Source organism: Talpa occidentalis, unplaced genomic scaffold (assembly GCF_014898055.3).
Source record: "Talpa occidentalis isolate TD23 unplaced genomic scaffold, MPIMG_talOcc4v2.1 talOcc4.11, whole genome shotgun sequence".
In the NCBI taxonomy this organism is placed as follows: domain Eukaryota; kingdom Metazoa; phylum Chordata; class Mammalia; order Eulipotyphla; family Talpidae; genus Talpa; species Talpa occidentalis.
In genome coordinates, this window is record NW_023601104.1 from 3450938 (window position 1) to 3470336 (window position 19399).

The 19399-nt window shown below is 42.3% G+C and overlaps 1 protein-coding gene across 2 annotated transcripts in view; it reads left to right on the forward strand.

Moving 5' to 3' along the window:
* Nucleotides 1–414: 414 nt before the first annotated feature.
* The window catches only part of SLC12A6 (solute carrier family 12 member 6), a 95130-nt gene continuing 76145 nt past the window's right edge, over nucleotides 415–19399 (forward strand). Inside the window, exon 1 of one of the 2 annotated variants that reach the window (XM_037502142.2) lies at nucleotides 415–1239. In XM_037502142.2, the coding sequence (XP_037358039.1) occupies nucleotides 969–1239 (271 nt within the window). In that variant the 5' untranslated portion in view covers nucleotides 415–968. The remainder of the gene's footprint in view (nucleotides 1240–19399) is intronic. The other variant, XM_037502141.2, reaches the window with a different exon arrangement.

Genomic DNA, 19399 nt, shown 5'->3' on the forward strand with positions numbered 1-19399 from the left:
CCCGGGGCCAGCCGCCTCCCGCGGACCCGGAGGGGCGCCCCGGCCGGGGAGGAGGCGTCCCCGGCGGAGGCGCCGGGCCTGTGGCGCGGGGGAGCCCCAGCGCCGGCCGTGGGCTCCGTGGGCCGGCGACGACCCGGCGCGACCCCGGGCTGCCGTCCGCGCCGGCCCGGCCCGCTGACCGCCGCGCCGCGCCCAGCAGACGTCCGGGCGGCGGGGACCCGACTCGCCCCTGCCTCCGGCGCCCCCGCATCCGCAGCGGGCAGCGCGGGGCTGCTCCGTTATGCGCGCGCGCCGCTCCCGCCAGGCCCGAGAGGATCCCGGCCTCGCGAGCGGCGGGCGGCGGTGCACACCCTCCTGCTAGCCGGCCCCGCACACCCTCCTGCTGGCCGGCCCCGCACACCCTCCTGCTGGCCGGCCCCGCACACCCTCCTGCTAGCCGGCCCCGCGGGGCGTGCACCGGAGACACAACAGGTGGCCGGGCGCGCCGCTTCGCTGTCAGATCCATGCGGGAGGCGCCCCTCGCCCGGCTCGACCGCGGGACGCTCACGGATACAGAACTGCGGATCCCCGCCCGACCCGGTGCTGGTGCTGGTGCGGGGCAGGCTTTCCCTGCTGCGGAGGCCATGGCGCGGAGCCCCAGCCCCGGGCCCGGGGAGAGAGCGCGATAGCTCTGCCTACGAACAAAGTTACACAAGATTGGCTTTGTTCCTTTTTCTTTTCCTCAAATTTTGTTTTTCAGCTGCTGGTAGTGTGTGTGCACTTTCTAGGACTTCTGCTTGACTTCCGAGTAGCTGGATTCTTATTGGGTGCTTTTTGTGCTGTGTTAATCAAGGTCATTGAGGGTTGTTGGGTTTTTGTTTTTTTTTTTTTTTTTTAAAGTTTTCTGTCTTTGCGATCAAACATAACTAGTGTAGGTGGAAGGATTTTGTGGGGTTTCCCTTTTTTCTTTGACCTAAAGAAAACGGAAAATGCATCCTCCAGAAACCACCACCAAGATGGCTTCAGTTCGGTTCATGGTCACACCAACAAAGATCGATGACATTCCAGGCTTGTCAGACACCAGCCCGGACCTCAGCTCACGGTCCAGTTCCCGAGTGAGGTTTAGCTCCCGGGAAAGTGTGCCCGAAACCAGCCGGAGTGAGCCTATGAGTGAGACGTCTGGGGTCACCACTTCCCTTGCAACTGTTGCGCTGGATCCAGCCAGTGACCGGACTTCAAACCCCCAGGATGTTACTGAGGGTAAGTAGACTTACAGGTGATAGGATGCTTTCACTGCTGCCTTGTTTATCTGGGATGACTGTCTGCTGAGAGCTCGTTTTCTATTATATAATCATCATGATCCAAGGCCCCTCTTTTTGAGATGCTTAGGAACCCTTTGGAATAGTGGTTAGCGCTGTGGCTCTCTGCATTTGGCATGTGGAAAGGTAATTGGCAAGAAGGAAAGTAGATGTATGTGTTGACTTTCTCATTTTAGTCTCCTTAGAATTGAAATGAATATTTCGGGTGGGTATCAGAATTTTCTTGTTTTTTAACCCAGAATCCTAAATCGTAGTGGAGAACTTCAAGACCAACTATGAAAACATAGTTACTGATCTTAGCTTTTGGCTTTCATGCAGGCACTTGTATGAAATTGTGTCTGATATGAAATTATCAGATAATTGTATCAGAAAATTCTATTTAAAAATCTACATTTTTATGAGATAATGGTTAAAGTAGCCAAGCTCACTTGGGATGTGGCTAGGTAGATTTGATGTGTGTTCTGGCAAATTGGATAACTTTAAAGAGGCTTTACATTCCCTCAGAATTGTTTCTCATTGACCTTCAAGTGGAAATGTACCCCATCTTCGAAGTCAGAAGTAGCACACAGGCACTTTGAACTTAGTGACCACTGCAGACCTTCAGTTTCCTAAACCAGTGTATGTCAGTCTTGGGTGTTTTCATGGGATTTGTTGGGAAGAGACATAAAATGGAGAGGTCATAACATTTTTCATGCTCTGGAATAGAAAAGTTTGAGAACTGTTGTACTGCTGTATATATTTAGTCTTATGCTGTGTTCTAGCTAACGTACAGCCCTCTGGTAGTGACTGCTTACTTTAAGCAGCTTCAAGACTCACATGATGATATTCTGAACAAATTTTGAAAACTGTGTCTTCAGCCACTGACTTGTGAAAGCGAGACTGTCTTGCCAAATTTTATGTCAAGAAATACCATTCCCCTAACCTAAAGGGTGCAGGAACTAGATGTTTAGTTCCTCCTTTTTGTTTGTGTTCTTAGTCTCTGAGATGAGGCACATTTGGTAAAGTCTGTAGATCTAGAATTCACTTATTCTTGACTAATCTTTTTTTTTTTAAGATTTATTTATTTATTTATATTAGAACCGGGGTAGTCAAAAGCGTGGGAGGGTGAGAGAATTCACCAGAGCGGGGAACAGAACAGACAGACCGACGAAATACACTGCTGAGGGGAACAGCGGGCGGCAGGAGAGGTCTGCGCGCCATGTGGGACCCTCGCTGGTGGCCGGGGATCGAACTGGCGCTGCAGAGGCTGTGGGCAGCTTCGCAGCCCAGCGCTCAACCGCTGCGCCACCAGGGGAGGCCCTTGACTAATCATTTTTTAAAAAAGGTTTATTTTTATTTATGCATGCAAGAACAGGGGTCTAGGCCAGAGGTGCAAGGGGTGAGAGGATTCACCAGAGACAGAGAGGGGAGCAGAAAAGGAAGATCTACTGAAATACACTGCTGAGGGAAGCAGCAGGAGAGACAGGAGAGGTCTGCTGCACCAGGTGGGTAGCTCCCTGGCTGGGGATCCAACTCAGGCCAAAGTGGCTGGTGATAGCTTTATAGTTCTGAGACTTTAACCCCTGTGCTGCCACGGAGGCCCTAATCATTTCTTTTCTGAAGATATTACATGTTGGTTCCTGAGCTTAACTGTTTTCAACCTCTTGACAAACTTTACACTATGTACCAATTACATTATGGGATGAAAAATAATTTATCATTTCTACTTCCTCAAAATTAATTCTAAATTGTAGACTTAGTTTTTGTCTATTTTATTTATTTAGACTGTAAAAATACCAGATTAAGACTATTCAGATTGCTCCTCAGCCTTTTGGCTAAGATCAAGTGAAGACTAGTCAGTGTTGATTGTTTGATGCTGTAATTGTCATTAGGTAATTTATAGTTAAGTGTTGCTAGATGTGTGACTATATGTTATTGTATTTTCTGTTCTTTTTTAAAAATGGACTTAATTTAGTAATGTTTTAGCCTTTCGGTTACAGGATCTTATCCATGGTGCTGCTTATCTTGTCCGTAAGCTTTCTTTACAGTCTAGACTGGTGTTTTACATTATAGGGTAAAACTGGGGACATGATTATGTGAAATCTCTGTTGTTTAGGTGGTACAGAGTTAAATTTTGGCTCTCTTTCCAACACATTCCTTAATATTTAAATATTCTCTGGTACCAGATAAAAGGGAAATTAACAGTCCAGTCATTAAATCTTTTCCCCTAGTCTGGTGTAACTAGTTTCCTCCTTTCCCAGGTACCTGTTTTTCTCTTCTTATTTCTTCTCTCATCATGGAAATTTTTTTATTTTTTTTATTTTTCTTAGCGAGAACCACCCCATCCCCATACTTGCTTGCTTTTTTTTTTTTTTTTTTTTTAAGATTTATTTATGCATACAAGAACTAGGGTACAAGCCAGAGGTATTGGGGGAGGGGTGGAGAGGATTTACCAGAGACAGAGTGGGGAACAGAACAGGCAGATTCACTGAAATACACTGCTGAGGGGAGCAGCAGGAGAGACAGGAGAGGTCTGCTGTGCCATGTGGGTAGTTCCCTGGCTGGGATTGAACTTGTGCCACAGTGGCTGCCAATAGCTTCATAAGTTGCGCCTTAACCCCTTGTGCCATCAGGGAGGCCTGGAAATTTTTTTTTTTAAGATTATTATGGACATTTTTTAAATTAAAATTTTTAATTAAAATTTTCATGATTATTATCCTATGAATTATTTTCCTATGAATTATTTTCCTATGAATTATTCCCACTATTAGAAGAAACTGGCTAGAAACATACTTATTTCACCTTTGACTTTTTTTTTATTTATTTTTAAAGATTTATTTTATTTATTTATGCATACAAAAACTGAGGTATAAGTGTGGGGGGTGAGAGGATTCTCCAGAGTAGGGAGCAAAACAGGCGGATCTACTGAAATACACTGCTGAGGGGAGCAATGGGCGCCACAGGAGAGGTCTACGCCATGTGGGTTAGCTTTGTGACCAGGAATCGAACTCATGCCACACCAGGAAGGCCCCACCTTTAACTTTTATAATATGTGGATACCCTAGTTAGACTTAAATGTACATCTTCAAAGGATATTATTGGAAAGACAATCAAGGACATACTGTTAAATTACATATGTGTCTGAGCTGAATTTAGTGTAGGAAACAAATTACTTTTCTGCAATTGACTGTTCATAAGCTCATAGTATATTTCAGAATTGTGTTTGCTCTTCACATTTGTAATTATATAATTTTTAAAATTTATTCTTTTTTTTAAAAAGATTTATTTATTTATGCATACAAGAGCTGGGGTACAGGCCAGAGGTGTGGGGGGGTGAGAGGATTCCCCAGAGACAGAGTGGGGAACAGAACAGGCAGACTGACTGAAATACACTGCTGTGGGGAGCAGCTAGCGAGTCAGGAGAGGTCTGATGCGCCATGTGGGTTGCTCCCTTGGCTGGCCGGGGATCGAACTCGTGCTGCAGTGGCTGTGGATTGCTTCGATTGCGTCTTATCCCTTGCGCCACCAGGGAGGCCTCTATATGATTTTTTAAAAATCTTTTCTACATCCTTCTGTGGTTGTGACATTAGTATGATTTGTTCTCCTTTCCCCACAACTCCCATACCTCCCACATTTCTTTCTGTAGAAAATTTCCCACCTTAATTTTTTTTTGTCCCTTTTGTTCACATTGCATTGCATAGCCAGTGGCCAGGGGAGTGAGGCGCTGGAGGCTGTAGTTACACATGAAGTTTTAAATACTTCTATCAGTGCTTTAATTTTTTCTGCTGTTGGCCCTCTGAGTACATAGTTCTTTCTCTGCAATCAAAATATTTATAGTTCTCTTTTCATTTTGTCAAGGTTCCATTAGGTTCCATTTTGTCAAGGTTCACAGGACTGCCCAGTTGGTAAATAAAATCAAGAATCTTAGCACTTAAAAATACAGAACAAACTGTTGATAGTGGAAACATCTAGGGAGTGACTTACGCAAACAGCATGGAGAGTGGAAATTTTCCTTTAGCTGAATAATTGAGAAGGACATGCACAATTTTTTATAGAGTGTATCATTTTTATAATAAAAAATTTTAAGGGGTAAAGCATGTTAAGAAATCTTAGGTGATCTAGAATATAGTTCTGGTCAAACCTGATTTTTATTAATGAGAAAACTTAGATTGACAGAGATGGTTTTTTGTAGATGACAGTGGCAAAACTAAGACTGAAGCATACCTCTTCACTTCTATATGCAGTGCTTTCTATTATGTATTTTGCTTCCAAGTTGAGCATGTTTTGCATTTGCCTAATTACTACCTGGTTAACTTTAATGATTGTTAATAATAACAAAATTATTTTGCTAAACTACTTTTTATGTATCTTATGCAATCTTTTACAATGCAACAGATAGTCCGTGAGGCTGTGGTATGTGTAGGGAACCCAGATAGGAATTATGGGAAGTATGCAGATAAAATATAGATTCTGCATTTGGAAATTCATGGGATAGTGGTGAAAATGACAAGAATATGTTATCCATTCCTTCACCAACACTTACTAAATGTTTATTATGGGTTAGGCCCTGTTTTGGGTGTTAAGGATACAGGCTGAGAAAAAGAACCCAGTATCTGTTCTAAGGAAAGTTATGACCTAATACTTAAAGAAAACACATTTTCACATAAGCTCTAATGCTCTGTGATAAATGCAACAATAGAAATATATAATAATGAAAAAATTAGAAAAATATAGCAAATTTTAGAATTACATATTAGAAAAATACAGTAAAGAAAAATAGGTGAAAGTAAAAAGGAGCCACTAAGCAGTTGGAAGACTTAATGAGGTAAAGTAACAGTGAAACATATAGAAGGATTAAAGGCTAGAGTCAGACAGTTGAATGATCAAGTTCATGGTTTCAGAGGTTGGGGCAGTTCCAGTGTTAACATGATCTAGTGTGCGGCCTTGGGAGTGGGTGTCTAACGTGAAGAAGTAAATGCCAGTTGACTCAGAGAAGCTGTAGTTATACCAACTTTGAGGCTGGGTGTTACCAAGTTTTTATTCAGGGGTGATAGGTGGTGGAGATGCAAAAAAGAACTTAAATTAGTCCCTTCACCTCTCTGAAACTTTTTCAGTCAACCCCACACTCAGAATAGGTCAGTTCAAGCTATTACTGTAGTACCAAATTTTATTTAATTTTGTTGTTTTTATTTGCGTATTTTCATTTTCACCCAGTCTGTAAGGTTCTTGAAGGCAAGGACACAGTTATTTATCACTGCATCTTTGGTACCTACTGATGCCCCACATAACTTGTATTTGAATATATATGGAGTCAGAAGACATTCTTGACTAAAAAGACATTCTTGACTAAGGCAAACATAAACACAAATTTTAAAGCTGCAATGATAAATGCAAGTAGAATGTATGTACTAGAGCAGTGGTGCTTTGACTCCGTATTGGAACGCTCCAGAGAACTTTGTTTTTGAATACTGATTTATTTATACAAGAACCCAGGTACAAGCCAGATGTGCAGGAGGGTGAAAGGATTCACCAGAGATGGAGTGGGGAACAGAACAGGCAGATTGACAAAATACACTGCTGAGGGGAGCAGCGGGTGAGACAAGAGAGGTCTGCTGCGCCATGTGGGTAGCTCCCCGCCAGCCAGGATCGAACCCGCACTGCAGAGGCTGCGGACAGTTTCACAGCGCTGTGCTCAACCGGCTACGCCACCAGGAGGCCCCCCAGAGAACTTTTTTTAAAAGACGTCTCCCCCATCCCCAAGGATTCTGATTTAATTCATTGACAGGTTTTAGAAGCTCTTCAGGTAATACAGAGTCACCATTGAGGACCACAGTTCAAAAAAGAAGAGTTACATGCATGGGAAAAAACTTTCCCACCTGAGCTCAGCTTTGGAGACTAAGCAGTAGTTCACCAAGTAGATAAGGCACCTGGGCAAGTGTTTAATTAAATGTCAGTAGATCTTAAAGAATATTTATCTGCATTTGGAACTATTACATCACACATGAATGAGTTAGCCTACTGGGCTCATCTACCAATTAATTCCATAATCTGTTATAAGTAGCTCTTCATTTTTTTCAAATTTTTGTGTAGAAGAACGGAGGTGTAGGCCAGAGGTAGAGGGGTATGGTGGGGGTGTGTGTGAGAGAGTATTCACCAGAGAAACAGTGGGGTATTACCCGCCTTTTAAATGTTTACTGAGTGCTGCTCAGTTTACTTTGGCACTCTGTGGTTGAGCTGTAATGTATAAGGGAGTAAGATGGGTAGTTTTATTTAGAGAAACAAAGCATTAATTTGGTAACTTCTTTGCTTGGTAACATCCTCAGATAGGTTTTTTGTTTTAAAGGAGCTTTTCATTATCACTTACTTAAAACATTTTGGTTATATGTCACAACTGTTTCCTATTCTTCTCCATATTGCATTGCCAGTGGTTAAATTTTATAATATCTTAGTGTGCACTACAGGAAAAATCAGCCCAATTCTGAATATGGGAAATGTAGGGAATAACTAGATTCCACACAAATGAATGATGCAGAATGGAGGGCCAATGGGAATGGAGGGAAAACTGTTACAGATAAAGAGCAGAGTACTGAAGCGCAGTGTGTGCACTTTGGATCCTGATGTGAACGAATGTGTAAGAAAACGGGCTCATCAAGGAGAGCCTTATAAAATGTTACGTTTTGCTATTTAAGGATGACAGAAGATGGGAATGTCCCAGTGCTCTGAGGACAGTGTTATGCCTGATAAACATGTCTGGACTAGCAAGATCTTTGTGCAGATTCTGAAAAGGTGCCCCTTCCAGCATCACCGGAGAGGGGCAGGTTAGAGCACAGTCCCGCAGCTTCCCCTTCCCCTTTCGCCTGACAGTTTGCAGAGCTGTGCTTGGTGGGCTTATTGACTCAGAATAAACACAAATTGAAAGTGTTTCAGTTCTTGGTGATGTGTTTCTTAGCGTAGGCAAGGAAGTTTGAAGAGCTATATTGCAGAAGCTAGGAAAGCTTTTTAAGTAATGAAATGTAAGACAATGCATAATTCTTAGTGAGATTTCATAAGAAAATGGAAAAACAAGAAATTATTCCCTATTAAATCCTGTGATTAGTACTTTGGTGTATTTTGTAGAATTCTAGCAATTATATTTGAAGATATAGGCACAACAGTGCAAAATATACAACATTCTCATATACACACACACACACACAATTTTGTTTTAACTGCAAAAGTTCAATAGTTGATTAATAGGACATATTATTACCATACTTGCTCAGTTCTAATATGTATATTGGTCATGTTTTTAACATTTCTATCAGGAGCATTAGAATTTTAAGCTACTGTTAAATCATTGACAGAATTTACAGTTAAGAAAATTCCCTGGTGGCACAGGGAGTTGAGCGCAGCGCTATAAAGCTGTCTGCAGCCTCTGCAGCACAGGTTTGATCCTGGCCAGCCAGCGAGATACCCACATGGCACAGCACACCTCTCCTGTCTCGCCCGCTTCTCTGCTCAGCAGTGTTTTCGGTCCGTCTGCCTGTTCTGTTCCCTGTTCTGTCTCTGGTGAATCCTCTCACTCTCCCGCGCTTCTGGCCTATACCCCGGTTCTTGTATGCATAAATAAATAGTAATTATAATAAAAAAGATAAACTTAAAAAGAGAGAGAGAGCGGGCCTCCCCGGTGGCACAGTGGTTGAGCGCTGGGTTGCAAAGCTGCCTGCAGCGTCTGGTTCGATCCCCGGCTGCTCCCCGGCCACCAGAGGCGGGTCCCACATGGCGCGCAGACCTCTCCTGCCGCCCGCTGCTCCCCTCAGCAGTGTACTTCGGTCCTTCTGCCTGCTCTGCTCCCCGCTCTGGCTCTGGTGAATTCTCTCACCCTCCCGCGCTTCTGACTGTACCCAGTGCTTGTATAAATAAATAAACAAATCTTTTAAAAAAAAAGAGAGAGAGAAAGAAAAAAGAAAAAAAGAAAATTTGAGGGGGGCCGTCCTGGTGGCCTAGGGGTTAAGTCTCAGTGCTGTCACTTCTATGGACTGAGTTCAAGTCCCAGTAAGGAAGCTAACCCACATGGCACAGCAGACCTCTTCTTTCTGGCCCGCTGCTCCCCTCAGCAAAATATTTCAGTGGATCTGCCTGTTCTGCTCTTCACTCTGTCTCTGGTGAATCCTCTCACTCCCCTCATCCCTACCTCTGGCCTACACCCTAGTTCTTCTATGCATAAATAAATAAATCTTTAAAAAAGTATTTCAGAATTCAGTCAATAATGTAAATCAACCTGAGAGACAATGCAACCTGAAATTTAAATGTGACCTTTGGATGTCTTAACTGTACAGATTAAGGGCTTTTTACTTTTTAACATAGAATTTTTTATAGATGAAAGGCAAGAAAATAGAAAACAGAAGCTCTTAACCTTAACTTTAGTTTTGTTTTTCATTTTGAAATTTCCTGTTATCTTAGCCCAGAACTGGGTTTCAGTTTCCTTCTTTGTAAAATAAGTCAGTGATAGGTTCTGCTTTGCATTTTTACTGTTAGGTTGCTAAAATTTATTAGATTTTTTCTTTTTTTTAAAGGTTTATTTATGCATGAGAGCTGGGTACAGGCCAGAGGTGTGGGGGGTGAGAGGATTCACCAGAGACAGAGTGGGGAGCAGAACAGGTGGACTGACTGAAATACACTTCAGAGGGGAGCAGCTGGGCATGTCAGGAGAGGTCTCCTGCACCATGTGGGTAGCTCCATAGCCGCCCAGGGCTGCCAATAGCTTCACAGTGCTGTGCTTAACACCACCAGGGAGGCCCCCTAAACTTTATTAGCGTTCTAATGGCCTTTAGAAATCCATGCAAGATAATCAGTTCATCTCTTCACAGTCATAGCCATTTGAAACATAGCTTTAATTGTTGCCAAACTCAGGTTCCAAAATTTCCTTTTATTTACCAGACAAATTTGTTTCTACTTCGGGGTGAAGCTATACATTTTTCATATTGCTAGTTTAAAAAAAGAAAACATCAATAAGTTTAAAAAAAAAACACACTTCATATACATGGGCATTTTCCTTTTTTTAGATTTATTTTTACTTTATTTATGTAGACAAGAACTGGGGTGTAGGCCAGAGGTGAGCAGGGTGAGAGGACTCACCAGAGACAGAGTGGGGAGCAGAACAGGCAGATCCACTGAAATACACTGCTGAGGGGAGCAGTGGGGTGAGACAGGAGAGGTTTGCTGTGCTATGTGGGTTAGCTCCCTGGCCAGGGATAGAACTCATGCCTCCAGGGATCCGACTCATGCCCAGTGGTTGGCAATAGCTTGATAGCACTGAGACTTTACCCCCTGTACCACCAGGGAAGCCCTACATGGACATTTCACTTTGAAGAGCTATGAGAAATGGAATCCAACTATCATTATGCTATTTTGAGAGCATTTGCTACATTTAAACTTTTTTCTTCATACAAATATTTTAGTTTCATTTTAAAACCATTTACATATAGGGCCTCCCTGGTGGTGCAAGGGATTAAGACACAACCTATGAAACTAACCACAGCCACTGCAGCACTAGTTCGATCCCCAGCCAGCGAGTTACCCACATGGTGCAACAGACCTCTCCTGACTCCCCCACTGCTTCCCTCAGCAGTGTTCTGTTCTGCTCCCTACTCTATCTCTGGTGAATCCTCTCACCCCCCCACACCTCTGGCCTGTATCCCACTTCTTGTATGCATAAATAAATAAATCTTTTAAAAAAAACTTTTACATATATTCATACAGAGAAAAATAAATTTCAACATGGAACCTTGGGACTATGGTAGTTTATTTTTTAAAGATTTATTTATTTATGCATACAAGAACTGGGGTACAGGCCAGAGGTGCAGGGGTGAGAGGATTCACCAGAGATAGAGTGGGGAACAGAACAGGCAGACTGACTGAAATACACTGCTGAGGGGAGCAGCAGGGAGACGGGAGGTCTACTGCGCCATGTGGGTAGCTCCCAGGGGATTGAACTTGCACTGCAGAGGCTGTGGACAACTTCACAGTGCTGCGCTTAACCCCTTGAGCCACCAGGGAGGCCTGACCATGGTAGTTTAAATAAAAAAATCACTCTGATCATTAACTACTAAAGACAAGACAAGAGGCTCAGTAGTCATTTCTGGGGGTTAGATAGTCATTTCTCCCCACACAGGGGACAGATGAGAAGAATACAAGATGCTTCCTCATCTTCCTCCAATCTTCACCTTGTGCAGATTTATGGGGCTAGGAGATTTTTTAACAATTTCCCTTAGAAACATTTTAAGAAGTATAGCAAAGGCCTGTGGTAACTAACACTAAACTCCCCTCTTTGTTAGGAATTTGGCAAGCTAGCAATTCCTGAACCAACTTTCTGGAAGAGTTAGCTCAATTCCTACTTGCAGGTCTCTCTAAAAGGAGGAGGGATTGCTCTACTCATCATATCCCTTGTTCCACTTACTCTGTCCTCTCACCAAAAGCCCAGAACTAAGTCCTTTTGTCTGAGCTCGTCTAGTTCCCTTAAGCTCGTTGCACAAATAGGCCTTCCTCCTGCTCCAAACACACTCTGAGCAATTGACTTGCCAGAACCTAGAACCCCTAGGTGATGGCAGCATCACTACAATATGCAACATCGTGTTCATGGAGTTGATTGACCACCAGGAGAGGTCCAATGACAGAACTATGGGACCCCTATTAAAACTCAGCTGTGCCGTGCCAAATCAACATTTAAATCAAGCAGGCTAATTCCTAATGCATCCCAGTCTATCTACAGTCAACGTAGAGGTGCACAGTAGAAGAACTTCCCCCACACAGCTGTCTGAGGAAGCTGTGCTATTATCAATTCCCAGTAAAAGTTGGGGGTAAGGATAGACATTACAGAGTAGTGCACCCTAACAGAAATGGCAACTGATGATAGCAATTACCCTTTATCTTTGGGTCCTACTCAAAAAGCAGCATGAAGAAGGGGCAAAATGAACAGAGAGAAGTACCTTGAATTGCCAAGGGATTCAGAGACAGCACAGCTCATTTTCCTACAATTCTGTAGAAACTAGAACACTACCACCCCTATATTGAGGCAGCTCCTAACATGGACACATTTAGAGATGAATTCTTGGGACTAGTCACTCTCTTTATAATCCTGAGTTACATTGAAAGCATCTCTCTTAGGCCCAATTCTCAGAAAAGGCAAGTCTGCTGCACCGGGGACTCTGGGGTGCTTGGCAGAAGTTTCTTCGGTTTCCTGTGACTCTACCAGGGAGTCATTCATCTTGGAGGTCTGAGGGCTGGAGGACACAGTGATACATTCTGGTCCTGGAGGAATTTGGCCGCCAACTCATCTCCAGAGGCCTCTCCCAAAGACTTAAAACCTCAAAGATTAGGGTCCCTGAGGTACAGGAGCCAGCCCTCAACTTCTCCTGCCACAGGGCCTTGCCCTGGATGAAATACCTGGCCAACTTCCTGAGTGTGTTGGCACCAGCTCAAACATTGCTATGGGGGCTGACAGTTCTTGTTCCATAGATGCTGTGCAACCAGCTTTGGGGCATCTGGTGTGGGTTGGAGGAAGGAGTAAGGAGGGGGCTGAAGTTTTTCTTTATAGCCAGAAATAATACTTATTTTCACAGCTGGCAAATTTACATCATAAGATGCTTATAAAAGATTATGCTCTGTTGAGTATTTTTTCCAGCTTAGCAGTATGCTAATTTTCAAATAAAATGTTAAAAATTAATGGAACATAGAAAACATTCTTTCCTACTAAATAAGGTTAATTCTTTACTGAAAAATCATCAGCTTTTCATTGTAGAAAAAGTAATTTTCTTATAAACTAAGGTGGGATTTTTTCCTCATCTGTGAGAAAACTAAAGCAGATAAGGTTAAGTAGCCTGCCTGGGTCATACAAGCAATTGAAGAGCTGTGATTTGAATCCAAGTGTGTATGATTCTAATACCAGTATTGTTGTCATGCTCTCTCTGTTATGTAGAGAGTAGTTGTCGAAACATTATGTTTAAGGTATAGGGTAGAAGATGCATAAGAGAAATACAATTTTTATGTTCTAGGCACATTTTTGTAATTATATCGCCTGACATTGGGGGCACAAAAGTTAAATAGTTAAAAAAAAAGTAGTAAAATGAGATGCTGCCTGGACAGCTTAAGGTAGTACGTTCCTCAGAGGGATCTGGCTTGAGGGTGTGTGTCTCACTGTCTCTTACACACATGATCTGCAAATGCGCATGGCGGTGTTTTTAATGCTGAATTACATGAAGTGACTAATTTTATTACCTTAGTCCATCTGTCGCAGAGTTAATGACTATTCATATTTTGACCCAAGTCTAAGTAGATCTATTTTAAGGTGAAATTTTGTTGCAGAGGAGGAAGAAAACAATCTCTCATAAAAGCACTTGTTCTCTGAGGTGAAAAATTAACATGGAAATTTTGTTTTGAATTTTTTTTAAAGATTTATTTTTTATTTGTACAAGAGCTGGGGTGCAGTCCAGAGGGTGAGTCGCGGGAGGGTGAGTCTCTGGAGTCTCTGTCTCACCAGAGACAGAGCAGGGAGCAGATTAGGCAGACGGACCAAAATACACTGCTGAGGGGAGCAATGGGCAAGACAGGAGAGGTCTGCCTCGCCATTTGGGATTCTCCCTGGCCAGCCAGGAATTGAACCAGCGCTGTGGAGGCTGCGGACAGCTTCACAGCACTGCGCTCAACCTGCTGCACCACCAGGGAGGCCCCTGTTTTGAATTTTTTTCATTGTCATTTACATTTTAGAAACATGTCCAAAGTTTGTTTTGTTTTTTTTTTTAATAGAGGCATGTTTTTATTTATTTATTTGTTTGTTTTTTTGTTTATACAAGCACTGGGTACAGTCAGAAGCACGGGAGGGTGAGAGAATTCTCCAGAGCCAGAGCGGGGAGCAGAGCAGGCAGAAGGACCGAAGTACACTGCTGAGGGGAGCAGCGGGCGGCAGGAGAGGTCTGCGCGCCATGTGGGACCCTCCTCCTGTGGCCGGGGAGCAGCCGGGGATCGAACCAGCGCTGCAGAAGCCGCGGGCAGCTTCGCAACCCAGCGCTCAACTGCTGCGCCACCGGGGAGGCCCATGTCCAAAGTTTTGACAGTGTTGCTTAACGTCAGTTTTCTTTTTTAAAAAATATATTTTTATTTATTTATGCATACAAGAACTGGGGTATGGGCCAGAGGTGCAGGGGGCGAGAGAATTCACCAGAGACAGAGTGGGGAGCAGAACAGGCAGCTCTACTGAAATGCACTGCTGAGGGGAGCAGCGGGTGAGACTAGAGAGGACTGCTGTGCCACGTGGGTAGCTCCCTGGCCAGGGATCGAACTCATGCCTCAGTGGCTGGCTATAGCTTGATAGCGCTGAGGCTTTAAACCCTGTGCCACCAGAAAGGCCCAGTCAGTTTCATTTTCTATATACTACAGTGTTGACTAGAAGCCTATCTAGCAGTATTTCATATTAGAAATACATCATACATCAACAATAAACTTCAAAGAGTTACAGAGTAGTCCTTGTGCATAGCTGCCAGTGGTTGATCTCTGCTTGGTGAGTCTTGGGTCTGATCACACCTCAGCTACAATGACATTAGACTAATGAAAGAGATGGGCAGACTTACCTAGAGAGTTGCATTGTTATGAAAAAGGTAATATTGCAATATGAGCTCTCTAAGTACTCAGTCTTTTCGTTATACTGCCTTTAGTATTTGGGTCAGCAACGAAAATGACTGACGCGGCTAACACATTAGCTAACTATCAGCTGCCTTACTGCATTCTTTACTATAGTGAGGGTTCACAACCGTAAGTCCCTGAGGAAGTAACTGGGCATGGTGTTAGCGTGCTGTACTTGTGAGGTTCTTTGCGTGTGCTCCTTTGTGCGCATGCGCACGGACACACACACAATTGAATTACAGTCCTGGGTAATACTCTGTTGTATTTACACAGTTCTGGTTTTGTATTACTGTTTATTCCATAGTTAATTGGACAACAAGGCTATAGCTCCTGAAGGAAGGAATAGTGTCTTGTTTTCCATTGAACTCCTATTTCCTGGTGCATACCAAACAGATACATATCGAATAAAATGTATAACTCCTTTGTCCTAAATACAGCATGACATTTTAGTTCAGAGAATTCCTGGCTTTACAATATTATGAATTAATCAAAAATGATGTCTTTTACATATTATCTTTCAGTTGTTAGCCTCTAAAATATATAGTCATTACCAATGCCATTTTATAAAAATCTATTTCGTTGACAATTTTATGTAATTTTGAGATTTACAAGTTTTAAGTTCTTCCTTTCCATGATAGTTGCTCTTTACCAAAATGATGATTAATTCATGTAAAGCTTATAATTGACTGTATAGAAGGTAAAATTTAGAATTTGTGATCATTTTGATATTTCAGACTACCTTAAGTCCTCACTTAGAGTTGTCAATAAGTTCTCAGAAACTGCAATGAGGTATAACAAAAGCAGGTACTCAAAAATAATGTGGTTTTGTACAACCTCTGTGACGATTGTTTTGTTCTCATCACTTAGAACCACAAAGAACAAAGCGATGTTGAGGACCTGTTGTTTACTGTCCCATTATCAGAGGGAGAAAAGAATTTGTGGAAAATAAGGAACATAGATACACATCTCTGATTTTAAAATGAAAGTCAGTATATTTTTCAGAGTCTGGATAGAGTTCTAAAGTTAAGTAAGTGAAATGCTCATCCTCCTCTAGTAAAATATTTACAACTGTCTGTAATAGAGCTTTTCAGTTTGGTATGCAGACTGAGCTGGTCTCTGAGCTGTTTACTGCTTGTTGTGAGGCGGTAAGTTCAGAAATTTGAGAATTTCTAGAAACTTACATAGCAATTTGATAATTCAGTATTTTTAAAGAAATTCTTTAATTTAGACTTTCCCTGTCAACATCTCTCTTAACAGAATGAATTATTACAGATAGATTGTTGTAAAGACTTAAAGATTAAAAACTATGAAGGGTTTACAGCTGAGAACGAAACAATATACCTTTGTCACTCAAAGTTCTTTACCTTGATAGAGAAAATTAAAGTATAATATAGTTAATTTTCTACTTAAATTTAGTTGCTGGCTTGTTAATCACTCAATAGGAATGTGCTCAGTAAATATCTTGAAATAACAAAATTCCACTTTATTTACTCTTTCTGTTAAAACACCATTTGTAACAAAGCAAATAATGTAAGCACAGTACCATTTATGGTTACAATATTAAAGCTTTCCAGATGTGTATGGCTAGACTTCAGTAGTGGGGAAAGCATGCTGAATTGTATCTTCAAGTTTAGGAGACCTGAGTCTGTTCTTTGCTCAGCACGCCCCTGAACTTCTATGTATGTGCGTGAATCTTTTAGGTACTTGTGTAAAACCTTGTGTGTGTTAAGATTGAGAATTTTGTGAGAAGGTGTAGAGGGGTAAAAGGGATTGTCTACATTGTATGTGCTATTGCAATCTATTCTCTTATATTTTGTACCTTTCCAGCTTTTTAAAAAAGATTTATTTATTTATGCGTGCAAGAGCTGGGGTGTAGGCCAGAGGTGCAGAGGGTGAGAGGATTCACAGGAGACAGAGTGGGGAGCAGAACAGGCAGTGAAATACACTGCTGAGGGGAATAGCGGGCGAGACAGGAGAGGTCTGCTGTGCCATGTGGGTTACCTCCCTAGCCAGGGATAGAACTTGTGCTGCAGTGGCTGCTGATAGCTGCATAGTACTGAGAGTTAACCCCTTGCGCCACCAGGGAGGCCCATCTTTCCAGCTTTTTAAATAACATGCTGTTCTTTAATAGGTCCTTTTGATCAGCATTAGTTTCAGTTCTTATTTTAAAAAAGAGTGCTGGGCCCCCTGGTGGCGCAGTTGGTTGAGTGCAGCGCTGTGAAGCTGTCCGCAGCCTCTCCAACACTGTTCTATCCCGGCTGGCCAGGGAGATACCCACATGGCGTGGCAGACCTCTCCTGTCGTGCCCGCTGCTCCCCTCAGCAGTGTATTTTAGTCAGTTTGCCTGTTCTGCTCGCCACTCTGTCTCTGGTGAGTCCTCTCACCCTCCCGCACACCTGACCTGTACCCTTGTTCTTGTATGCATGAATAAATAAATCTTAAAAAAAAAAGAGTGCTACTGAATATGTTACTAAAACCATAAGTCATGTTTACATGATGCTCTTAAGATGAACAAAAGGACACTTGGTAGATCTCGTACTCAAAATCAATGTGGCTTTTTAATCCCAGGGATTTTGCTTACTGCTCATTGAAGTTTTCCTGCATCATCATCATGGATTTTTTTTTTAAGTTTTATTTATTTATGCATACAAGAACTGGGGTACAAGCCAGAGGTGCGGTGTGTGTGTGGGTGAGAGAGAGAGAGAGAGGATTCACCAGAGACAGAGCAGGGAACAGAACAGGCAGACTGACTGAAATACACTGCTGAGGGGAGCAGCGGGCAAGTCAGGAGAGGTCTGCTGCGCCATGTGGGTTAACTCCCTGACCAGGATCAAACTTGTGCTGTAGTGGCTGTGGTGAGCTTCATAGGTTGCATCTTAACCCCTTGCACCACCAGGGAGGCCAGCGTCATGGATCCATTTTAAGCTTGATTTACTTTACTGGATTCTTTTTAAGGAATCATTTATTTCAAAAATAAGATATGGTGGTTTTGGTTTGTATGGCTTTCAATTGTACACAGTCCTTAGTTTCTGAAACTATGGAAATACATGATTTCCTATAAAATGGAGTGATTTTTTGTGATATGGTATAACAATCTATTACAATTGAACATTGAACCCTTACTGTTGAAAATAATTTCCCACTGACTTTCCCTTAATTGTTTTAATCTTTTTACTAAATTGAACTTTTTTTTTTTAAATGGGCGGGATAAGGCAAAACACTGCTTATTGTTAGCTGTGACTTAAAGTAAGTGAGTAATGTAGCATGGTAAATTGTACTTTCAAAATATTATCAGAATGGGCACACTGTTGTTTGTAATAAACCTGATACAGTCATCATATGTTTTACTGAAGTAAAGTAGATTATAAATATGATATTATATTTGGTCTAGTATATAAAACACTGTGGGAGTAATGCCATTTTAACTACCCCTTTTGCGCTTACCTGACTATGCCTTTCTACTTAAAAATACCATAGTTCTTTTCTGTTATAATGTAAATATTTCAAACCTGTCTGATGACTCATTTCAAACAACTTTCAATACTCTCAAATTATTTTTTTTAAAGATTAATTTATGTCTGCATACAGGACTGGGGTGTAAGCCAGTGGTGCGGGGTGGAGGGGTGAGAAGATTCACCAGAGTCAGAGTGGGAAGCAAAACAGGCGAATCTACTCAAATACAGTGCTGAGGGGAGCAGTGGGTAAAACTGGAGAGTTCTGCTGTGCCATGTGAGTAGCTCCATGGCCTGCCAGGAATCCAACTCGTGCTGCAGTGGCTGGCTATAGCTTGATAGTGCTATCTTTAGCCTATGTGCCACCAGGGAGGCCCAGTACTCTAAAATTACAGAAAAAGCATTTGTGCAACTCCCCAAATTTTAGGTGAAATGCAATTTGACCTGTAAATGATTTGCTTTATTTTAAAATCCAAAGATTTTTAGATTTTAGCTCATTGTAATTTTTAAAAAGGATTTTATTTATGCATCCAAGAGCTGGGGTGCAGGCAAGAGGTGCAGAAGGGTGGTGTTGAGAGGATTCACCAGAGACAGGGACAGCAGACCAAGCAAATCCACCGAAATACTCTGCTGAGGGAAACAGTGGTCAAGACAGGAGATGTCTGCTACACCATGTGGATCAGCTCCCTGGCGGCCTGGGCTGGAACTTGTGCTATAGAGGCTGAAGATAGCTTCACAGTGCTGTGCTTCACCCCTTGCGCCACCAGGGAGGCCCAGTTCATTGTAATTTTTTCCAATATTTTACTATGAAAAATTTCAAACATACAGAAAAATTGAAGAATTATCTTCCAGATGCTACAATGAAAATTTTGCTGTTTTATCACATAATTATCACTTCCTTTGATCCTTCTTTTTTTTTTTTTTAAGAGGCATGTTTTATTTATTTGTTTGTTTGTTTGTTTGTTTGTTTGTTTTGTTTATACATGTACTGGGTACAGTCAGAAGCACGGGAGG